Here is a 25,016-nt window from a genome sequence, read left to right as displayed (position 1 = left end):
CCCCTCCAGCAGTCCACTCAACATACTGCAAAGGAACTAACATGCGTAAAAATGAGCATTTAGTGGTCCAGTTTGTGCTGCCACTTTGAGCCCCTTGCCAACAGCACCTTGGTAACCCTTGATCTGTCATGAGGTTAAGCTCAAGCCCTAGACATCCAGAGACGGCTATACACACACAAAGAAAAGCTTACACTTTCTTAAACCAGAAAAAACTCCCAACACACAATTTAAAGGAAAATGCAACAAGTTGAAGACTTTTGTTTTGAAAGAACTGGAAGTGCAGTATTGGGAAAATGCTGTAATTCCTGATGGTAATGAAAATTATATATTGTATCTTGTTTGCATTCAAATAGTCTGGTTCATAGGGTTTCATTTGTCACATGTAGCCAGTGAAAGTTTGACGCATACAAAGCTTGACCCATGCATTTGTTCTTTGTTCTTTAGCCAAAGGTTTATGTATTTCGAAAACTGACCCAAATATTTCCACAAAAAAGTGTAGATACATTTTGCGTAAAACTATACAAAAAATTATAAATAACTTCCCCTGAAATTAAAATATTTAGATCATAAACCCCAAAATACTTGTGATTATTTGTCATTATTTGATGAAGCTGTTAGGGTCATTATATGAAAATGGAACATTGTCCATGTAGTTTAGCTTTTTCCTGGCATATATAGCACAAAGAAATCTCCTCTGGAGGAAGTGTTCAATCTCTAGGTGAATTTACATCCTGTGTGCTCTGAGATATGAGTGTTATCACAATTTGGATGATAATTTACTTGATTTAGGAACTTAGACTCATTTGTGTTATAGGGAGGTGGTCATATCAGGCCAATGTACAACTATTGAGGCTCTCATGTAGGTTTTTTCGCCCCACTGCAAACATTTTGTAACATTGCAAATTCACCGATAGAGGGAGATCCCGTTGGATTCACCTTTCACCTGTTCTGATCTAGAGCTGGGCAATATGGACAAAAATTCATATTGTGATAAATTGCCCGAATTGATGTGATAATGATAAATAGAACGGGTCCCAGGTCTATTCTGATCTATATCCTTAAAAATGGGTCATAACATCAAGCTTAAAGTTCAAATAATGAAATACAAAACAATACATCTAAAAATAAGATCAATCAAACAGGTGTATTTTTGGGGGGAGGATACATTTTTTTGGATAAATTGTCATAACATTTGACATACTTCCGCAGATTTTAGAGCTCATAAAGGTTTAAAATGATACCAGGACGAATTTAATTGTTGCAGATGACGGGACGTAAGGGGACTGCCCATTTCAAAATCAAGAATAAACTCCCTCCTCCATCCAGGAATCACGGTGAAAACCAAATGCAACCTACCATGTGGAAATCCACCATCTCCAACGGTTGAATTCTGGACCAAGAACAGGTCTGGATAATCAACACATTCGGAATTCTATAACATTACAAACAATTCTAAAACTGATCAGCTGATGAAGGTGAAAGCAAAAAAAATTAAATAAAAAAAAAATTGGCAAAAATTGCTGATCCAGCTAACCTTGACATTGTCTGTAGGATGCCACGCCATCTTTTTTGACATGGCTGCCTCCTCAGTCTCTCACAGCTGAGTACAGCACATTCAAACTTAGCTTTTTCGTTTTTTACACCCATCTTATTATTTTGAGTGCCACTTCTTCCTCCTGCATTTTTAAGATATGTATAATTTATAAGTTAGGCCTACTAGGATTACCTAAAGAAACACACCTGACTTTCTATCTCATGATACAATTCCGTGTATCTGACAACATTATTCCAGCATCTCAATTCAAAATAGAAAACTTTATTTAAAAGAATGCAACTTGATTGATACAATATCCTTCAAGTATTATTTCTTCATTTGAAATATATATCTAAACTGGTCCAATCACCCGCAGCAGAGACGCATGTAAAACTATAGTTCGTCACTCTGGAATTTGGTGCCTTTACAGTGATCTGAAAATGAAATATTGACAAAAATTAGTCCGCCATCTTGTCAGATGGCCTGTTGAAAATAACTATCAATATTTGCAGACATCCAGTAGGTGACACACCATTTACTGCAATGACACTCGCAGAAAAACAAACTACATCATATTGACAAACATACGAGATACGAGCGGTGGTTTCTATTCAGATGATAAATTCCAAATAACTCATACATCACATAGCACATTCAAACTATCGGCCTACAACCTCAATCTTGTTAAACAAAAAATGGTCTTTTGCTCATCTAATAGAGTATCAGTGTCATATAAGTCCACAACATCATCCTCCAAGACTCTATACCGATTCAATAACAAACTGTTAAAAATGTTACGCTGCTCTGTTTCAGAACCCTCACTTAACAGGGTTGAAACAAAATGGCGGATCAAAGACGATAGTTATGTAAGGGGGAAATCATGACACTACAAATAGATCTGTTTTAAATGGTAATTGTCTGGATGTATCCATTTTCATATTCTATTTTAGGATGCATAATAAACAAAAGTGGTCATGTTTGTATTCCCTGGTAGGCACACACGGTACTCATCTAAACATGTTTGGGGTAGCGCCATGAAAAATTGCGATATTAAAATGTTACGATAACCAAATTGAGTATTCGTAGGGCAACTGTACTCTGTTCTTTACAAATCAAAGCTCTCCAAAGCCCAAACACCCAGATACTATTTTCTATTAACAAATAATCATTGTAAGTCATTTAAATAAATTCATATAAAAAAGCTAATCAAAACCCAATGGTGTTATACATTTGGGTAATAATGTTAGTAATAACATAGTATCTACGCAGAAAGGGGCAAACAGGAGGCCTGGTGAGTAAGAAACCACAACATGTCTGAAACCGTACCTGATACTTCATTGCATAACTTCTCGACCACATGGTCTGTCTCTTTGGCAAAAAGAGAGATGATATCATCTTCAAATTCCTCCACAATGCTTTCACACTGTAACAGAAGAGAGGGGATGGGTTACCACACAACAGACAGCACACCAGGTCCTCCGCACATGAGAGGTTCACAAGCATGTAGTTTCACACAATAGTGGGCACAGCAGTGAGTGAGACTGCCATTTTTCCTCTCGCCATGCTGTTCAGCCATCTTAGATGACTCATGTAACATAGATAGGCAACACGATTCCAAGTTAGCGATTCCACACACACATCTTTGCGCATCATAAGATTACTTGCTTGTGGTGCCTAACTTGATCTTAAATATGTGCAATTTACATGCAAGAGCTCAAGATAATTGTAAAGGAACAAAGGAAAATACGTTATCGTCTGCATTTTGGGTTAACCCCTGGCACGTCTCCAGAATGAATAACTTCAACACTGAATGTTACTGTAAAACAAATTATAATCCTAATAATGACAATTTAAAATGCAAGCTTTAATACACATATTTCCAGATGTATTGTCTTTCTATATTACAGACTACGGCGCATGCAATATACCTTAACCAAAGTAAAGTGGAAAAACAATATCAATGTACAGTTTAAAAAGTTACCTGCCCAATTATCAAGAACGTAACTGGATTTTCAGATAAAATGAAGCTGTGATATCAACGACCAAGGCATAACATTGACTTCTGTGCTTTCAAAATTAAACCGAAGTTTACCTCAGTTAACCAAACATAAGAGGCAGTTACCCACCGCTACCAATATTTCAATTCATTTTGAAAGTCTAATACTTGAAAAAGTATGTGGACATGCAAAACATAGGAAATCATTTAGCTACATCACATACTAATCTGAATGTTGTATGAAAGCATGACTAAAAATAAATACATTAATATGTGAGTAAATTAATAAATTATTGCCAAACTAACCGCAAATTTTAGGGCATTGGATCCCTCTGGGCCATCAAACTTGAAATTGTTAAAATCAGGAAAATCCCCGGCATCAGAACTTCTTGGAGCAAATCTTTTGTATTGCTTTTTCTTGGTGTCTGGGTCCACATGAAGAGCATAGTCACTCATGCTACCACAAACTCCATCCAGAAGCTCACTCAAGTTGGTCTCAGATCTAGCAAGAGGGACCTGGTGGATAAAGACACAAAAGTATAAAAAAATGTATCAGGTTTAATCTAAATTAAACTTAATTGAGTCCAGTTCTATGACGTTGCTTAGGATCCGTCTGGGTCATGTTGGTGACCCCTAACTACTATTCCCATCACACAAACAACCCCTACTTCCCCTATGCTGGAACTATGACATTTAACCTGTAGAAGTATACCCCTTCCCCTTGGAAACAGGACAAAACATGCAATAGTGTCTAGACAGGTCAAGGTGCACTATGCTCCCGCCCCCGTGGCCTCCCCAGAAGGAGAGAGGGGAAAGGGTGACTGGGTGCAGTGAAAGGGCCAGGGAGGGGGGCTGAGTTAAGGAGCAGGGGGAGGCCTAAACAGCAGCCAAGTGCAGGGTAAACAGTTCAGTCTCATCCTTTGGTCTCTTTTGGTGGTTCATCTTCTCCACCCTCGAATGATCAAAGCAGGAAGTTTTCCTTGTCAATCCCGGTCAAAAGATGCTGGGTGAGGGGAAGGGGGGGCATATTGCAGATGAACTGAATTTTGTGCAATGTAGATATATCCCTGACCCTATTGTCCCCTTTCATCCTCAGTATGGACCCTTCCGGACCCACTGATTACATTACAGAAGCATTTCCCCCTCCTCCTTTTTTATATCTGACTCTTAGTGACACAAAGGGGCTTCCATGGCTCACTGCCATCTGCTCACAAATAAGATAAAAAGGTCTCAGGGAACTGCCTGAACCCTGCCACACATTTTTCTCCTTTTTCAATGTAAAGGGCAGGAAGCTAGTTGAATGTAGAGAGAGAAATAGTTTACATTGAGGATGGTCTATCAAAGAAAACAAAGGTTTGACGACTTCAACATTAATGTTGAACTGTTAACTAATAAGTTATTGCAAAACAAAAACCAAACAAAGTGGAATATCAAGTGTGCACTGCATTCAACCATAACAGCAATTATTGGGCTAAAGATGCTAACATGCAATTTTGATATTCTTAGTTTCTATATTTTTATTTTACACCATTAGTGAATTTTATGAATATGTATGATGAGATCTTGACTTAGTTGTTAAGAAACATCTACCTTAAATGTAAAAAATATATAAATAAATAAAAACGTCCAGTATTAAAAAAAGTCCAACCTAAAGCAGAACCTTATCAAGCAATCCTGAAAATGTTGTGGAATTAAATTCCTTCCTTACCAGTATGAGGGGTTTGAAAGGGACCAGTCAATCACACATTTCCTGAAGAATGAGGAGGGGACTAGGCAGGCCTGGCAGAGAAAAGGCTTCTCAGGGATGCTATCCTCCATTGAATTCCCATTGGAAAACCAGCCATTATTGTAACACTGAGGAAAGGGGCTTTCAATTTCTTGTGAGAATAATATGGACCAATGAAAAACACAAATTAATAAAAACTAGAACCTATTAATGCCACCATTTACAACAATGTGTAACGTTGTTATAGTCTTCAGAAAAGCGATTGCCACAGAATGTACCTTTATCATGACAATCCAGAAATTGAATTTAATGAAGAGTGACAGCAATTTCTCTCTATGGTCCAACCAGAATCATTAAAAGCCATTCATTGAGAATGAATAAATGAATGAAAAAAAACTAATATATATGTACAGAAAAAGGTAAGACATTAACAACTTCCATCAACTTATTCAATTAAGTTTAATGTCTTTGGCTTAATGATTCATTGTTGTAGGTTTAACATTGTGGTGTGAACCTTGCCTTCAGGGAGCCCCACTGGTTGCTGGAGAGCAAAGGAGACTTAAGACCAGCTAATCTCGTATGATGGAATCTAAGCTTGGACACCCCTCCCTCCTTGATTCAGACAGGGTCAAAAGCCGGTGGGGTGGGGGAGGGTTTCTTTGATTTATGCCCAGAAGTCAAAACAAGCCATTGATTAGCGCAACAGGTAGGCCTACACTTCCATAGGGCAGTTAGTATAGAAGTTGATCAGCCATCACTGTCTGTTGGCCGTTTCACTTCAAGGGCCAATCAGCAGTTAAAACAACAACAAAGTGTTCTCCCCGCCAGCTTGAAGTAAAAAGCTGAGGGATGGGGCTGGAGAAATGTAATCACTCAAATTCATACACAGAGCTATGGATGGTCTGACCATCCATGATATCAAAATTATAGTTTTAACCATGTTGAGGATAAACAGTGTTTGTTTACATTTACTTTGTTTCTAAACATTGGAGTAAAACAAGCTTTTATTTGGGGTTCTGATGAGTTACTACAGTTCAACTAAGCTCAAGGCATTTTTATGTTATATTTTTCAAGAATCAAATGGGTACATATCATTAATTTATAAGTCCAAAAATGGACGTAGCAACTGCTGATTGCCCCTTTAAAAGTCAGTGTGCTTACTGTTCAGAGCACGGAAATACCAAACTACTTAAGTCATTACTTAACTCTTCTCTTACGAACATTCATTTTGATTCAGTAATTATAGTTGCGCTATATCATTGCATTCATACACTCTCTCTCCACAAACAACAACAGGGGTAATGCAGAGGCACACCCCCACAGCTTGAGGGCAAACAAAATGGAATATGAACCAAGACTCACATGGGTATAGGAACTGTAATTAGCATTTTTCAAACGAACCCTCTTTTAGAAAACACTTAATGAGAGTCTGTGAATATGACATACACAGTTGATCCATAGATTGAGCATAATGAACAGGAAGGAATGAGACAATTTGATGTCAAGAGAAGATCAAAACAACTAACATCTTTATAATACTATGCCTATGGAATGTTTGATTACATTCAAACCAACATGAATGAGAGAACTGGATTTGTCATATTAGGAAATATGTCATAATCCCTTTTACTTGAAAATTAACTTGAAAATGGCTAAGGGGAAGAGGAAAACATGAAGCAGCCTAGCTAAATAAACAGCATGTTATTAGCTATCAATTACCATCAAAAGGGGATTAACCCCTGAGATCAATAGGTGAGCTGACCAGCTAATGACAGTCCCTGGACACAAGGGATATGACACTGGAACACTACCAGGCCTGACCTCTTCACACTACAACAATGCTTGGTTAGGAAAAGAGGAGAAGACAGTGGTTTGAATTTCCAGAGGGTTAACCAATAAGCAAAGCTTCTGATTTTGGAAATGTAGGTGAAACACTGTGATAAAGCATTTACCAATGCTTACAATGACACAAACTGAAATGAAGTTACATACTGATCTTACTTTTCTTATTTTCTTCTGCCGGTATATTTCACAATACACTAAATTCCATTTCTCAAGGTACGAGATCCAGGAAATCGAGCCACGTAATTACCAGACGATTACCGCTGCGCGGCGAACATTCATGTAAGCTCACAAGATTAGGTGGCTTGCGAGGCTACAGGAAACCAGGAACTACTATAAAACCACTAGGCCTAGCCTATGTTTTGTCAAGTATTTTAACTATAAATATGCATTCTATATGAATGATGCATCTATCCAATCTCTAAATTCATAAAATATTTTATTTCCAGGAAGTTCAATCAATAGCTGTATGTGTACTATGAGATGTTTGTCTTCAGTGGAGCGCACTTTGGCAACAAGCTTTTACTTAGGTAGCTACCTTTTTATCAGCCAGGCTCCCATCAGGCTTGAGTCTGAAGGCTCCCACATTGATGGTCTTCTTCGGATCAATCTGACGGATTGAATAATTGAGCTCATCAACAATAGCCCTGCATGCTAAAAGAAACAGATATAGGTTAGTACAATATAGGTCAGGGATATATACAGTTGAAGTCGGAAGTTTACATACACTTAGGTCAGAGTCATTAAAACCTGTTTTTCAACCACTCCACAAATGTCTTGTCATTTTTCCAACAATTGTTTACAGACAGATTGTTTCACTTATAATTCACTGTATCACAATTCCAGTGGGTCAGAAGTTTACAAACACTAAGTTGACTGTGCCTTTAAACAGCTTGGAAAATTCCAGAAAATTATGTCATGGCTTTAGAAGCTTCTGATAGGCTAATTGACATAATTTGAGTCAATTGGAGGTGTACCTGTGGATGTATTTCAAGGCCTACCTTCAAACTCAGTGCCTCTTTGCGTGACATCATGGGAAAATGAAAAGAAATCAGCCAAGACCTCAGAAAAAAAATGTAGACCTCCACAAGTCTGGTTCATCCTTGGGAGCAATTTCCAAATGCCTGAAGGTACCACGTTCATCTGTACAAACAATAGTACGCAAGTATAAACACCATGGGACCACGCAGCCATCATACTGCTCAGAAAGGAGACGCGTTCTGTCTCCTAGAGATGATGCGAAAAGTGGTGCGAAAAGTGCAAATCAATCCCAGAACAACAGCAAAGGACCTTGTGAAGACGCTGGATGAAACAGGTACAAACGTATCTATATCCACAGTAAAACGAGTCCTATATCAACTTAACCTGAAAGGCCGCTCTGCAAGGAAGAAGCCACTGCTCCAAAACCTCCATAAAAAAAGCCGGACTACGGTTTGCAACTGTACATGGGGACAAAGATCGTACTTTTTGGAGAAATGTCCTCTGGTCTGATGAAACAAAAATGGAACTGTTTGACCATAATGACCATCGTTATGTTTGGAGGAAAAGGGGGAGGCTTGCAAGCCGAAGAACACCATCCCAACCGTGAAGCACGGGGGTGGCAGCATCATGTTGTGGGGGTGCTTTGCTGCAGGAGGGACTGGTGCACTTCACAAAATAGATGGCATCATGAGGATGGAAAATTATGTGTATATATTGAAGCAACATCTCAAGACATCAGTCAGGAAGTTAAAGCTTGGTCGCAAATGGGTCTTCCAAATAGACAATGACCCCAAGCATACTTCCAAAGTTGTGGCAAAATGGCTTAAGGACAACAAAGTCAAGGTATTGGAGTGGCCATCACAAAGCCCTGACCTCAACACTATAGAAAATGTGTGGGCAGAACTGAAAAAGCGTGTGCGAGCAAGGAGACCTACAAACCTGACTCAGTTACACCAGCTCTGTCAGGAGGAATGGGCCAAAATTCACCCAACTTATTGTGGGAAGCTTGTGGAAGGCTACCCGAAACATTTGACCCAAGTTAAACCAGTTAAAGGCAATGCTACCAAAAACTAATTGAGTGTATGTAAACTTCTGACCCACTGGGAATGTGATGAAAGAAATAAAAGCTGAAATAAATCATTCTCTCTACTATTATTCTGACATTTCACATTCTTAAAATAAAGTGGTGATCCTAACTGACCTAAGACAGGGAATTCTTACTAGGATTAAATGTCAGGAATTGTGAAAAGTTTAAATGTAATTGGCTAAGGTGTATGTAAACTTCCGACTTAAACTGTAGATCCATAGTATGCCCACAGATAAAGAAAAGTAAAACTGTTCAAATAAAATAAGCTTGACAGACTGATGATTAACAGAATGACAGCAACATTGAGATACTACTAGAAACACAAGTAAATAAGCAATTACATTTACAGAACTGTTGATAAGAAAACATACAGTATTTAGCTCAAAATATGATAACATTTTTAATAAAATGTTACTAAAATGCTACTTTTGTTACTTTTCCATTTAAGAAAAGTCTTAATACTAGCATAAGCATCAAAGGAAATGCAAAAACATGACTAGAGCCATGCAATATTATTTTGTATACTGAAATCTCCTTATGTGTCCACATTCCACACTCTCGAATCAGCTATCCATTACAATTTATTCAAGACCATTTCAATTATTAAGTGTTACGATCAAGCAAAGCTCAATTCAATGAGTATGTATGAAAACTGCTGTAAAAAGTGTTAAAGCCTCGTCTTTTTACGAGGTCCAAATAAAATTTATATAAATTATATCAACACCAAAGTAAATGAACCTCTTACCCCTGAGAATGGTTAAGTTAGATAGCATCCAGTCACTCTTTAATTAAAAATGGAGGCTTTGGTCGTTGTTTATTTATTTTAATCAGACCTACAATTGGGGGTAATGCTTCACTAAGAATTGTACAGGATTTTCATGCCAGATGTCAGACTGTGCCTGGAGGGCTTCTAACAGTTCTTAAAATGTCATTGATACTATGATGCACAGTAGGCTACACTAATGGCGTACTGTGCTGAGAGTTTGCATTGGTAGCTTGACAAGTGTTACAGTCATGCAAGGATGACTCCAAGGTTTGTTAAGACTAGTGTTGGTGTTGCTGTAGTGTTCAAAGAAAGAAAATGGCCATGTGACGAGCTGCCTTTCACCAAGTTTAATTTGGCTTTGTAAAATAAAATTACTAAAACTATGTATTAACTGAAAAAGTTGAGTTTTCCATAGTGCTCCTTTTATATTTTTAGATAAAGAACATTGGAACTTGTCTCTGTCATTCGTACACTTTTGAAATTCAACAGAAATATTTTCAAACTGCACAAAAAAAACACTTCAAATTAAATGATTGTCCAGAATTGTATGTGTAAATTGTGTTTAGCAAAGGTTAAAAACTAAACGGTTGATAATCAAGAAAACGATCAAATCTAGAATAGGAAATTGCTGCCCTGGCAGGTCAAATGATATGAAACGAGCTTACAAGACATTCGTTTCTTGAGTCAACTTTCACAAAAGTTTATATTTTATGACAATACTTGTTCACTATGCAAATCTGTAGTCTGCATTGGCTATAAATAAGTATTGCATTACATGTACATCCTGAAAACCCCATATCTAATAGGTAGAAAAGGATGAAGTGGACAAATAAACATCCCAATTTACCTGAACAATACAGCACCTTGTCTTTTTTCCCTTCAGTAGTTTCGATTAAGATACTCATTGCCATCAAGGCAATTTTTATAATCCATGATGCCATATTTGTTGCCTGAGGGAAAGAGATATGTATAAAGCAAACAAGCAAAGCCAATTCATTATACGAATACAAAAAAGGTATTTGCCATTCATCGCCTCTCCCGCAGTCTATATAGAAAGTCATATTCTGAAATCAGTTTGGGAGGCAAATAACTGTAAAAGTTGCCTTTCTTAAAAAAGAAAATATAAAAAAATAAAGGATTTTCACAAACTGTCTAGAAAAAAAAATAAAAAAAATGTTGCGCTTCAATGTGTTACTCAATCTGTGAAGGGGTATAATTGTACAGAGGCCGAGTATAAGTAGGTTTAACATGGGCCACAAAACTGACTGCCTCTCCACAAGTGTGTCAGGGGATAGCCACAGCTTGGCCAAGTTGGCCAATCTTTAGACAAAATATTCAAACAGAACTTAGTCTACAACTTCAAGCTGGTAGTGAAAAGCAGGCTATTGAAAAATAGCGGCACTGGAAGAGAGTGGCCATGGATGTAAACAAATACTGAATATAAAATAAAATGGTTATTTGTCACATGCGCCGAATACAACAGGTGTAGGTAGACCTTACCGTGAAATGCTTACTTACAAGCCCTTAACCAACAATGCAGTTAAGAAAATAGAGTTAAGAAAATATTGACTAAATAAACTAAAGTAAAACAATTTTTTTTTATAAATAAATAAAATTTAACACAATAAAATAACAATAACGAGGCTATATACAGGGGGTACCGGTACAGAGTCAAATCAAATTGTATTGGTCACATACACGTGTTTAGCAGGCTGTATCACATCCGGCTGTGATTGGGAGTCCCATAGGGCGGCGCACAACTGGCCCAGCGTCATCCGGGTTTGGTCGGGGTAGGCCATCATTGTAAAGAAGAATTTGTTCTTAACTGACTTGCGTAGTTAAATAAAAGTTACACACATTGCGGGTGTAGTGAAATGGTGGTGCTTCTAGTTCCGACAATGCAGCAATATCTAACAAGTAATATTCAACAATTCTACAACATATACCCAATGCACACAAATCTAAGTAAGGAATGGAATTAAGAATATATAAATATATGGACGAGCAATGTCAGAGCGGCATAGACTAAGATACAGTAGAATAGTATAGAATACAAATATACATATGAGATGAGTAATGCAAGATATGCAAACATCATTAAGTGACATTATTAAAGTGACTAGTGTTCCATTTATTAAAGTGGCCAATGATTTAAAATCTGTGTATATAGGCAGCAGCCTCTCTGTGTTAGTGATGGCTATTTAACAGTCTGATGGCCTTGAGATAGAAGCTGTTTTTCAGTCTCTCGGTCCCAGCTTTGATGCACCTGTACTGACCTCGTCTTCTGAATGATGGTGAACAGGCAGTGGCTTGGGTGGTTGTTGTCCTTGATGATCTTTTTGGCCTTCCTGTGACATCGGGTGCTGTAGGTGTCCTGGAGGGCAGGTAGTTTGCCCCCGGTGATGCGTTGTGCAGACCGCACCACCCTCTGGAGAGCCCTGTGGTTGTGGGCGGTGCAGTTGCTGTACCAGGCGGTGATACAGCCCGACAAGATGCTCTCAATTGTGCATCTGTAAAAGTTTGTGAGGCTTTTAAGTGACAAGAAAAATGTATTCAGCCTCCCGAGGTTGAAGAGGCGCTGTTGTGCCTTCTTCACCACATTATCTGTGTGGGTGGACAATTTCAGTTTGTCAGTGATGTAACACGCCGAACAACTTAAAACTTTCCACCTTCTCCACTGCTGTCCTGTCGATGTGGATGCTCCCTCTGCTGTTTGCTTTAGTCCACGATCATCTCCTTTGTTTAGTTGACGTTGAGTGATAAGTTATTTTCCTGGCACCACATTCCCAGAGCCTTGTCGCCGTTGTTGGTAATCAAGCCTACTACTGTTGTGTCGTCTGCGAACTTGATGACTGAGTTAGAGGCGTGCTTGGCCACGCAGGCATGGATGAACAGGGAGTAAAGAAGGGGGCGGAGTACGCACCCTTGTGGGGTGCCAGGGTTGAGGATCAACGTGCGGGGATACAGGTTAGTCGAGGTAATTTGTACATGTAGTTAGATAGATAGATAATAAACAGCGAGTACCAACAGTGTAAAAACAAAACAAATGCAAATAGTCCGGGTGGCCATTTGATTAATTGTAGAAGCTGTTTTGGACCTTGACTTGGTGCTCCGGTACCACTAGCTGTGCGGTAGCAGAAAGAACAGTCTATGACTTGTGTGACTGGAGTCTTTGGCAATTTTTAGGGCCTTCCTCTGACACTGCCTAGTATATAGGTCCTGGATGGCAGGAAGCTTGGCCCCAATGATGTACTGGGCTGTACACACTACCCTCTGTAGCGCCTTACAGTCGGATGCCGAGCTGTTGCCATACCAGGCAGTGATGCAACCGGTCAGGATGCTCTCGATGGTGCAGCTGTAGAAATTTTAGCATCTCGGGACACATGCCAAATCTTTTCAGTCTCCTGAACGGGAAAAGGCGTTATCGTGCCCTCTTCACAAATTTCTTGGTGTGTTTGGACCATGATAGTTTGTTGGTGATGTGGACACCAAGGAACTTGAAGCTCTCAACCTGCTCCACTACAGCCTTGTAGATGACAATGGGGGTGTGCTCGGTCCTCCTTTTCATGTAGTCCACGATCATCTCCTTTGTCTTGCTCACGTTGAGGGAGAAGTGGTTGTCTCTGACCTCCTCGCTATAGGCTGTCTCATCGTTGTCGGTGATAAGGCCTACCACCGTTGTGTCATCAGCAAACTTAATGATGGTGTTGGAGTTGTGTTTGGCCATGCACTCTTGGGTGAACAAGGAGCGCAGTTGGGGACTAAGCACTCACCCCTGAGGGGGCCCTGTGTTGAGGATCAGCGTGGCAGATGTGTTGTTGCCTACCCTTACCACCTGGGTGCGACCCATCAGGAAGAACAGGATCCAGTTGCTGAGGCAGGTGTTTAGTCCCAGGGTCCTTAGCTTAGTGATGAGCTTTGTGGGCACTGTGGTGTTGAACGCTAAGCTGTAGTCAATGAACAACATTATCACATAGGTGTTCCTTCTGTCCAGGTGGGCAAGGGCAGTGTGGTGTGCAATTGAGATTGCGTCAATTGTGGATCTGTTGTGGCAGTATGTGAATTGGAGTGGGTCTAGGGTTTCCGTGATGTTGATGTGAGCCATGACCAGCTTTTCAAAACACTTCATGGCTACCGATGTGAGTGCTACGGGGCGGTAGTCATTTAGGAAGGTTACCTTTGCTTTCTTGGGCACAGGGACTATGGTGGTCTGCTTGAAAGACGTAGGTATTACAGACTCGGCCAGGGAGAGATTGAAAATGTCAGTGAAGACACTTGTCAGTTGGTCCGTGCATGCTCTGTGTACCCGTCCTGGTAATCCGTCTGGCCCTGCGGCCTTGTGAATGTTGACCTGTTTAAAAGGTCTTACTCACGTCGGCTACGGACAGCGTGATCACAGTCGACCGGAACATCTGGCGCTTTCATGCATGCTTCAGTGTTAATTTCCTCGAAGCAAGCATAAAAGGCATTTAGCCCGCTGGTAGGCTCATGTCACTGGACAGCTCACGGCTGGGTTTCCCTTTGTAGTTTGTAATAGTTTGCAAGCCCTGCCACATCCGACGAGTGTCAGAGCTGGTGTAGTAGGAGTCAATCTTGTGTCCTGTATTGACGCTTTGCCTGTTTGATGGTTCGTCTGAGGGCATAGCGGAATTTCTTCTAAGCGTCCGGATTAGGGTCCCACTCGTTGAAAGCGGCAGCTCTCGCCTTTAGCTTGGTGCGGATGTTGCCTGTAATCCATGGCTTCTGGTTGGGATATGTACGTACGGTCACTGTGGGGATATGCATGTCGTCGATGCACTTATTGATGAAGCCGGTGACTGAGGTGGTATTCTCCTCAATGCCATTGGATGAATCCCGGAACATATTCCAGTCTGTGCTAGCAAAACAGTCCTGTAGCGTAGCATCCGCATCATCTGACCACTTCCGTATTGAGCGAGTCACTGGTACTTCTTGCTTAAGTTTTTGCTTGTAAACAGGAAGTTAGAATTATGGTCAGATTATTTAATTGGAGGGTGAGGTAGAGCTTTGTACACATCTTTGTGTCTGGAGTAAAGTTGATTTTGTTTTATTCCCTATGGCTACACATGTGACATGCTGGTAGAAATGAGGTAAAACGGATATAAGTTTGCCTGCATTAAAGTCCCTGGCCACTAGGAGCGCCACTTCTGGATGAGCATTTTCTTGTTTGCTTATGGCCTTAATCAGCTTGTTGAGTGCGGTGTTGTGGTGGTAAATATACGGCTACAAAAAATATAGATGAAAACTCTCTTGGTAGATAGAGTACCTCATGATTAGCTGTAGACCACACTACCTCAGGTGAGCAATACCTCGAGACTACCTTAATATTAGACATTGCGCACCAGCTGCTGTCTTGCCGATGCACGGAAAACCCAGCCAACTGTATATTATCCATGTCGTCGTTCAGACACGACTCGGTGAAACATAATATATTACAGTTTGTCCCGTTAGTAGGCTAGTCTTGAACGGAGCTTCTCCAGTTTATTCTCCAGTGATTGCACGTTGGCCAATAGAATGGATGGTAGAGGCGGGTTACCCACTCGCCGACAAATTCTCACAAGGCACCCTGATCTCCGCTCCCTGTATTTCCTTATTTTCTTCATGCGAATGAATACTACCACAACGTGGTCGTTTTGCACCTTGGTCTAGCAAAAAGTTAAGAGTGTGGTCAATGATGAATGTTTGTAGAGTTTGTGGATAAACTAGTGGAGTGTAAATAGACCCTTAAACTAGTCACACCAAGTCCCTCACTCCAGTGCAAAATTCTATATTTATGTCTTCGGTGATGTATTTTGAGTGGATGCTGAAGCTGAACAACGTTTGAATGAGAGAAAACATAATTGTAATCTACCAGTGTTGTTATGGGGTTGTTAGCCTAGATCTTTTGGAGGCCTGCAGATCAAAATCTCCCGCTCATGCTGTAAACACAGTCCAGTTCAAAGTAAATGGCACAGATCTATATATGGCAATGGTCTATTTGCATATAGGCCTACTGCAGCTCTGATTGTTTATGCCGCACAAGTCTGTGTAGAGTACGGACTGAGCCGTGCATGTCAATGCAATAGAATCCTACTCCTATGCGTTCTGTCTACAACAAAATCTCTTGAATAGTTTGTTTTGTTTCAGTATGTTGCATTGAAAGTGGCTAATATTGTGTTGATTAGATCACAATTGCCACAGAGATGTTGAGTGTTAACAGGGAAAACTCCAGAACAGTGGTCACCAACCTTTTCTGAGTTAAGATCACTTTGAGTCTGAACACATAAAAAGCGTTCAGACTCAAAGCGTAAGCCTATACAACATTAACCAATAAAAAACAGCACTGTAGCAATGACGTTTGTCAGTAAGCTATAGGCCCAATACATTATCACCGCATTTTGACTTTACTTGAATTGCCCTGCCAATGCATTGCTGTTCTGACATTTTTTAAATTATATTTCAACATTTGAGTTAGGCTGTATGATCACACCAGTGATAGATCCATTGTTGTATTACTTGTGAGGCACAGCTGAGTGAGCATACATTTAAAACATTTGCTTTTTATTTTACAGGGCTGATGGTGCATGCATCTGATGGTCAGTCTCAGTGGAGGGAGAGAGCAGCATCCCTCCGCTCTCCCTTTCCTCTACTGACACTGACCAAAAAGGAACACCGTCTTCCAGCTGATGGTGAAACTCGAGTCTCACCACATTATTTCTGCCTCACGCACAAATTCATGTTGTTACTCCTATGAACAGAGAAAGTGAAATATTCCTTGATATTAAAAAAGACCCAAGTCGCTAATAATTACAACAACGCAAGCCTATAGATAAACTTTCCTACTCATTCATTACTTCTGAAGTGCTTGTTGTAGCGCTGAGTGGAAATAGGAAGAACGCACATTATGGCTTATAAAAGTGTTGAATACAAAGTATTGACACTTCTGAGTAAGAACTTAAACATGAAGTCACTCATAAAAACAGCAGCTCTTCGCTGTATTCGTTGGCTCTCTCTCTAGTCGTGGTTTTTAAACGTTTTGAAATCTCACAGTATCAACTTTGCTGTAGCTTTCTTTGATGCCTGCTACGTTACTGCAGACACGGTAATCTGAGCCCATCCGATTGGCCAGCGGAAGGCCTATAGTGCACTTGATTTGCCCTCTGGGCCCGCTTGGAAGGCAAAGTTTGTACCTTCAGACACACGAAATGGTTCGAAATGGTTCAAAATGGCAACAGTTGCCTACCCAGCTTAATCACCAACAGCCCGAGACGAAAATAAAATAAAATAGGAACACAAGGCTTTCTAGTTTTGTTTTTTACAGAAATGTTTGTCAAACGACTACGAAGGCCTTGGCTATCGACCGGTTGGTGACCCCTGTTCTAGAAAGTTGTGTGAAGTTCGATCTCGTGCTTCTCTCTGTGGGCTAATATGTGTTCTGCACAGCAGTCCCGGGGGAGCTGTGCGGCATTATCGAAGCTACTGCATGCCTTTGCACAGCTTAGAGGGAACATTGATTATGACCCCTCTATGGAAAGATGAGACACTCACGAACAAGACAGTCTTCTCAGTTTTTGCGGTACAGCTGATCTGCCAACTTCTGTCTGTAGCGGCCTGAACAGTTTGGGCTACACACTAACATGATCCATCTGTGTAAAGGTGAAACTCATGAACACGTACATCAGTCGTTTTGCTTTAGGATGCCCACAGGCCTCACAAGACTCATCTGAAGGTCCTCCATTACCAGTCAAAAAAGTTATGTAAGTATATATGAAGACTGTTCAGTGACAAAAAAATGGGTTTGTAAGGGCTAATAGCAGTAAGGCCAAATAAAACATTTCATCAAATACATGTTTTATATATATTTTTGATACTTTAAGGGGTTTTACAATTCAAAATCAAATAGCAAAATGATCCTTGGTATGACCTTCTTAAAACAATTCCATTTAGCTTAGTACAACCTCCCCGGCTTAGACAGGGCTAAAACTGTTTAGTGCCAAAAAAGAAGAGGTTAAATTATTATATCTTTTATAGGACACACACACTTCAGAACAAACTTCCTTTAGATTTTTTTTGGGGGGGGGACTATCTGTTGCTCCATGTAGTGAATCTGTTATTGACTGCGTTTGTATGGGCTAATAGCAGTAAAGCCAAACATATTTTTCATAAAATAAATATTTTGGGATACTTCAAGGGGTCTTAAAATTCAAAATCAAAATGATCCTAGGTATGACCTTAAAACAATTCCATATAGCTTAGTAGTAACCCCAAGCTTAGACAGGGTTTAGACAGAAATATATATTGTTAGAGTAGACGACCTTGTGCATTTCTGGTAAAATAACAACCCAATGTTTATATCCCAGGACAAATTAGCTAGCAACAGCAAGTCAGCTAAATTGCCATATATTATTAATGCTTTTCGACCTGTCCCCAAATTAATATAGTTGGTTCAGAGTTCGTTTTGATATTTCAACCTGCGTGTCCTGATCGCGTCAGGTGTTGATGGACAAAATAATCATGCGCGCGATGGACGCACGCCCGCGAGAGGCCACGCAGACGCGCGCGAGCAATGTGGGTGCAATGATTGAATAACATGTATGTGTACATTTATTTTGTGACGCAAGCGGTGAGGCCTATACATACTGATCAACATGTCACTGGCGTCCAGTCGACGTTTTGAACGCGTCAAAATACGAAGACTGCGTTGAATGCAGCATAGAGCCAAAATAAAGTTGTCGGGCAGCCTTTTTTCATGTAGCCTTCGTAGGCTAAAAACATTATGAAGACAGACCAAAAGCTATCCTGACATGAACGAACAATTCCATCAGTCAAGTAGCATAATAGGCGACTAGCTTGCAATAGACCCTTGGCTAGACGTGAACTTACCTGTTTCAACGGTCAGGTAAGTGAGAATGAGGAACAACTTTTCAGCACGGTAGGCTATAGCGGTGAGTCGGACTTCAGACCCCTGGGACAACGTTGTGGATTCTGACTGAACATAAAACAAACGGCTAAAGTGAAGTTCTTTTTTTATTATTCATCTGTTTTGAATGAAACATGATCGTCTACCTTAGTCACTGACAGTGTATGCTTTACATGCTTGTTCCAGGAGTTGCCACGTTCAGCTAGGAAACAACAATGACATCTGAGTGAGCCAATGGTATTGTGTAAACTCAGCACATTATAGCCAATGACTGAACGCTGCCTCTTGAATGAACATGCTGAGAACACCGGCGTCTAGTTGCTCTGAGGTTTGTTCAAGATCGACAAACAATCACATGCTTTTGAGCTAACTTTAAATTGATGCTTGTTCGTGAGGGAGTCATTAGCTAGTCATAACCCGCAGTCTCCGCGGTTATAACTGACCGGGCAGAAAAAGTCAACGTCAATCCAAGGAGGCAAAAAGGACAGTTTCTGAGTTTAATTCAATAAAAGAAAATCTGCGAAAGTAGATTTGAAAATAAAGAGAAGGTTGGGCAAGAAAAGTAATGTTTAAGATGTACTTGGTGAAGTGGTAAACAATGTTGACACCCCTTGTCAAAAAATTGTTCTGCTGTATTTGACTGTAGCCTATAGTGCATTATCTTTATTTGCGGGTTCGGTTCGGGTACAGGCCTTAGATTTTCACTTCATCACATAGCCTGTTAGGGCGGTTGCAGATGGGTTATTAACAATTACGGGCAGGTGCAGGTAAACAAACCTAACTTGTAGCAGTGTCATGGATGACCTGCCTGACAATTTTGGGGCGGGAAACAGCTAACTTCCTACAATTCTACACATTTTGCCATGGGGCAAATAGAAAACTGTACAATTATATATACAATCTCATGCTATTCTACACATTTTGCAATGAGGCTGAGAGAATTTGGAATGTTTAAAGCTAATTTCCTGCAATTCTTCACATTGCCATGGTGCAGAGAGAAAAATGTGCAAAATTCTGTAATTCTAAATATTGTTGCAGTGCTTATTACCTGTTCATATGCTATCTGGGGGGGGGGGGGGGGGGCTCCAGGCAGCCCATGCCCCCTCCCCCGCCCCCCACCTTGTGGGGGCTGTGGGGTGTGTTGTTCGTCAGTGAGTAGCTCCTCAGTCAATAACAATAACACAATTTCAACAATGTGCTATAATAGTTTGTTTACATCTCCTTATAAACAAATAATTAACAGTTTATAAACTTTATATTATCCCTTTATCATTCATCCTACAGGTAATGGTCAATACCGTAACCCTACTTTATTGTATAATAACCATGGGGGTGCTGGTATCATTCTTCCTTGCAGGCTTTTAGGATTTCCCTTTCACCCTAGTCCATTCTATTAGAAATGAACAATTAGTTATGTTAGCTTAGCTTAATTGTGGTCCTATGATAAAGGAGATTTCATTGCTTGTGTTGATTTAGACATCATTCTTTTGCATTAATGGACAAAGTGATGATATCATGGTGCTCCTTTTCTATACATAAAAATGTTTTGTCTCTTAATTGTGGTGGTTAGTAATTCAAAGTAGTCAAGCACTATCAGCAAACTAGAGGTGTGCTAGAGTGACTGTTGGTTTCACATTGTGCCTCCAGCTAGTGACAGGTGGTCCCTTCACAGGGGAATTCAACCTGGTTTTCTGGTTTTCTCACCAGTAACAGCATATTATCCACAAATCACCTTCTCTTATGAATGGGGAGTATGTGTACATTGAGAAGTCTCAATAGAAATGAAACATTGTGATATGATTGAGTTGGTTCTTTATTCTGAAAGAGAATAGTATTATTACTCAAGTGTTAGTTGAAATAGACACTTTTGATATATTTTTATCCATCAATGTGAAGCTTTCTACAGAGCCCCATAGAATGGATCTTGAATTGCATTTCAGCATATAGTGTGTAAAAATGGCTGATAGTGATATAATTCTGATGGTAAATTATTATCTACTTGGTCTTCAGTAATGACTGATAGTGATATACTGATCGTAGGTCTTGCTCCCCAGAACTGTGCTGGTATGTCATATGAAGAGCTGAATGATGACCTTTAGCACAATGGGCAGGAGGCCCAAACTAAGAGGTTGGATGAACTTTTCCCCCATCTGCAGCCGTCAGTGGTAAAGGTAAGCATTTAGTTTAAAGGTTGCTTTTTGATGTCCCAGAGAGCTTCTGGATGAGAACAAGGTCAGAGTAAACACACAATACGATGTGTTATCTACTCCTGACAAATCAGCAAACAGGGATTACGTGACTGCGTTGACCAACAGGAGGAGCATGCCAGTGCTCAGTTTTCACATGGATTGATAGTATTTTGGGGGGAAGTTAGTGTACATCACTGGAGTTGAATTACAGCATAATGAACAGGTGTCAGTGATGTCCCCCCTCTTCTAGCCATGGCCTAACAGTAGGCCTATAGCCCACCTTTGGTCTTCATAGGACCCGAATAGGAACCTTTGGGGGACACATATTACTAGATGTCTATGTGAACTAAAGATGGGAAGATTCTGGAAAATACTGAAGAATATTGAGATGCGAGGACGATGAGGCAGAGGAGGATGGAGACCATACTACTCACACTGAAACACAAACTACAAACTACTCACACATTCGGAAACATAATGTTAACTTTCACTGCTATTCGGATGACACACAGCTGTACATTTCGATGAAACATGGTGAAGCCCCAAAATTGCCCTCCCTGTTTCAGACATAAGGAAGTGAGTGGATGGCTGCAAATGTTCTACTTTTAAACTTGTTCTAGGTCCCAAGAAACAAAGAGATCTTCTGTTGAATCTGACAATTAATCTTGATGGTTGTTCAGTCGTCTCAAATAAATCTGTGAAGGACCTCTGCGTTACTCTGGACCCAGATCTCTCTTTTGACGAACATATCAAGACTGTTTCAAGGACAGCTTTTTTTCCATCTATGTAACATTGCAAAAATCTGAAACTTTCTGTCCAAAAATGATGCAGAAAAATGAATCCATGCTTTTGTCACTCCTATGTTAGACTACAGCAACGCTCTACTTTCCGGCTACCCGGATAAAGCACTAACTAAACTTAAGTTAGTGCTAAACACGGCTGCTAGAATCTTGACAAGAACCACAAAATTTGATCATATTACCCCAGTGCTAGCCTCTCTACACTGGCTTCCTGTTAAGGCAAGGGTTGATTTCAAGGTTTTACTGCTAACCTACAAAGCATTACATGGGCATGCTCCTACCTATCTTTCCGATTTGGTCCTGCCGTACATACCTACACGTACGCTACGGTCACAAGACGCAGGCCTCCTTACTGTCCCTAGAATTTCTAAGCAAACAGCTGGAGGCAGGGATTTCTCCTATAGAGCTCCATTTTTATGGAATGGTCTAGCTACCCATGTGAGAGACGCAGACTCGGTCTCAACATTTAAGTCTTTATTGAAGACTAATCTCTTCAGTAGGTCCTATGATTGAGTGTAGTCTGGCCCAGGAGTGTGAAGGTGAACGGAAAGGCACTGGAGCAACAAACCGCCCTTGCTGTCTCTGCCTGGCCGGGTCCCCTCTCTCCACTGGGATTCTCTGCCTCTAACCCTATTACAGGGGCTGAGTCATTGACTTACTGGTGCTCTTCCTAGGAGGGGTGCGTCACTTGAGTGGGTTGAGTCACTGACATGATCTTCCTGTCCGGGTTGGCGCCCCCCTTGGGTTGTGCCGTGGTGGAGATCTTTGTGGGCTATACTCGGCCTTGTCTCAGGATGGTAAGTTGGTGGTTGAAGATATCCCTCTAGTTGTGTGGGGGCTGTGCTTTGGCAAAGTGGATGGGGTTATATCCTGCCTGTTTGGCCCTGTCCGGGGGTAACGGCCGATGGGGCCACAGTGTCTCCCGACCCCTCCTGTCTCAGCCTCCAGTATTTATGCTGCAGTAGTTTATGTGTCGGGGTACTAGGGTCAGTCTGTTATATCAGGAGTATTTCTCCTGTCTTATCCGGTGTCCTGTGTGAATTTAAGTATTCTCTCTCTCTCCCCCCTCTCTCTCTTTTTTTTGAGCCCTAGGACCATGCCTCAGGACTACCTGGCCTGATGACTCCTTGTTTCCCCCAGTCCACCTGGCCATGCTGCTGCTCCAGTTTCAACTGTTCTGCCTGCGGCTATGAAACCCTGAGCTGTTCACCAGACGTGCTACCTGTCCCAGACCTGCTGTTTTCAACTCTCTAGAGACAGCAGGAGCGGTAGAGATACTCTGAATGATCGGCTATGAAAAGCCAACTGACATTTACTCCTGAGGTGCTGACCTGTTGCACACTCGACAACCACTGTGATTGTTATTATTTGACCCTGCTGATCATCTATGAACATCTTGGCCATGTTCTGTTATAATCTCCACCTGGCACAGCCAGAAGAGGACTGGCCACCCCTCATAGCCTGGTTCCTCTCTAGGATTCTTCCTAAGTTCTGGCCTCTCTAGGGATTTTTTCCTAGCCACCGTGCTTCTACACCTGCATTGCTTGCTGTTTGGGGTTTTAGGCTGGGTTTCTCTACAGCACTTTGTGACATCAGATGATGTAAGAAGGGCTTTATAAATACATTTGATTGACTGAAGGACAAATGTCCAAGCCAGGGTGAAACCCATCATATATGTATTAACCCTAGATGACTGATAAGGTGTGCTGTTTTGAACCTACCACATAATTTTTTCGTATTGGCTAAAAAAAAAAAAATTCTGAACCCATTTCCGTTTGTTGGCCAGCTCAATTAGTGTTGTAACGGTTGTCGTCGGGAATGGAGGACCAAAACGCAGCAGGAATGTGGATGCTCATCTTGTATTTGTTTTAAAATAAAGAGAACAACAAAACAGTCTTGTCACGCTCACACAGGCAAACCAAGAAACAATCTCCCACAACACTACACCAAACAATTACCCATATATAGGACTCTCAATCAGAGGCAATGAGAAAGCACCTGCCTCCAATTTAGAGTCCAACCCCCCATTAACCTACACAGAAATACCACAAACCAGAAAGAACATAGAAATACAAAACATAGAACATAGACCAAAACCCGGAAATAATAAATCAAACACCCTACTACATAAATCACCACCCCGAACCACATAAACAAAATACCCTCTGCCACGTCCTGACCAAACTACAATAACAAATAACCCTTATACTGGTCAGGACGTGACAAGTGTACATTTTTCGGAAAACTAAACTAAAATGTCATAAGTTGATGAGGCAAATGGTACGGAGTACTAAACCGCAAACCAATCAAAATGTGTTTAATCTTCGTGTGACCTGGAGTCTGCCAATCATATTCGTCAAAACAGGATGTAAACAAGCTCAGCGAAGAAGGAATTAAGTACTTTCAGGTAAGGCGTTTTAGGATCATGTTCCATCATTTTAGTATTGAAATATGATATAAAAGTTGTGTGTACAGTCTATGTAAGCAAGCTGTTTAATGCAGTGTATTCAAGAGTGTGACCGAGGAGATAAAGGAGGTCAGGGAAAGATGAGTGCCTCCCACACATGTCAAATGCTGACTTCCAGCTGCTGAGGAATTCACCAGGGTTTGAGCACAATTTGTTACATAACGTTTCGGAATGTTACATGTTGGTAACTTTATGTTTGTTTGCTATTAGTAGTAAGTTAATGGTAGGCCGTGGTACTAATATTATGTAATGTAACCTTATATTCTATGTCAGAATGCTATTTTCTCTGTAGGCCTACATGGTAAATACAATGTCACATCACTTTTTATTCTTCAAGGTTCTCTGTATATACAGTTGAAGTCGGAAGTTTACATACACCTTAGCGAAATACATTTAAACTCAGTTTTTCACAATTCCTGACATTTAATCCAAGTAAAAATTCCCTGTCTTAGGTCAGTTAGGATCACACACTTTATTTTAAGAATGTGAAATGTCAGAATAATAGTAGAGAGAATTATTTATTTCAGCTTTTATTTCTTTCATCACATTCCCAGTGGGTCAGAAGTTTACACACTCAATTCGTATTTGGTAGAATCACCTTTAAATTGTTTAGCTTGGGTCAAGCATTTCGTGTAGCCTTCCACAAGCTTCCCACAATAAGTTGGGTGAATTTTGGCCCATTCCTCCTGACAGAGCTGGTGTAACTCAGTC

General features: G+C 40.6%; 1 protein-coding gene and 1 long non-coding RNA gene across 2 annotated transcripts; one reads left to right on the top strand and one right to left on the bottom strand.

Moving 5' to 3' along the window:
* Positions 1 to 338: 338 nt before the first annotated feature.
* LOC115169727 (protein canopy-1) lies at positions 339 to 19,042 on the bottom strand. The gene is made up of 6 exons (XM_029725633.1): positions 18,813 to 19,042; positions 10,780 to 10,882; positions 7,637 to 7,752; positions 3,837 to 4,046; positions 2,861 to 2,957; positions 339 to 1,968 (listed from the first exon to the last, which is right to left on the bottom strand). Exons 2-6 carry the CDS (start codon positions 10,871 to 10,873, stop codon positions 1,928 to 1,930), a joined length of 558 nt encoding a protein of 185 aa, XP_029581493.1. The 5' UTR covers positions 10,874 to 10,882; positions 18,813 to 19,042; the 3' UTR covers positions 339 to 1,927.
* LOC115169729 (uncharacterized) lies at positions 17,367 to 22,964 on the top strand. The gene is made up of 3 exons (XR_003870910.1): positions 17,367 to 17,686; positions 20,904 to 21,020; positions 22,925 to 22,964. It is a non-coding gene; the product is annotated as an uncharacterized LOC115169729 (long non-coding RNA).
* Positions 22,965 to 25,016: the final 2,052 nt, after the last annotated feature.

Source organism: Salmo trutta, chromosome 31, assembly GCF_901001165.1.
Source record: "Salmo trutta chromosome 31, fSalTru1.1, whole genome shotgun sequence".
NCBI classification, from domain to species: domain Eukaryota; kingdom Metazoa; phylum Chordata; class Actinopteri; order Salmoniformes; family Salmonidae; genus Salmo; species Salmo trutta.
This window is presented reverse-complemented; position numbering and strand designations above follow the sequence as displayed.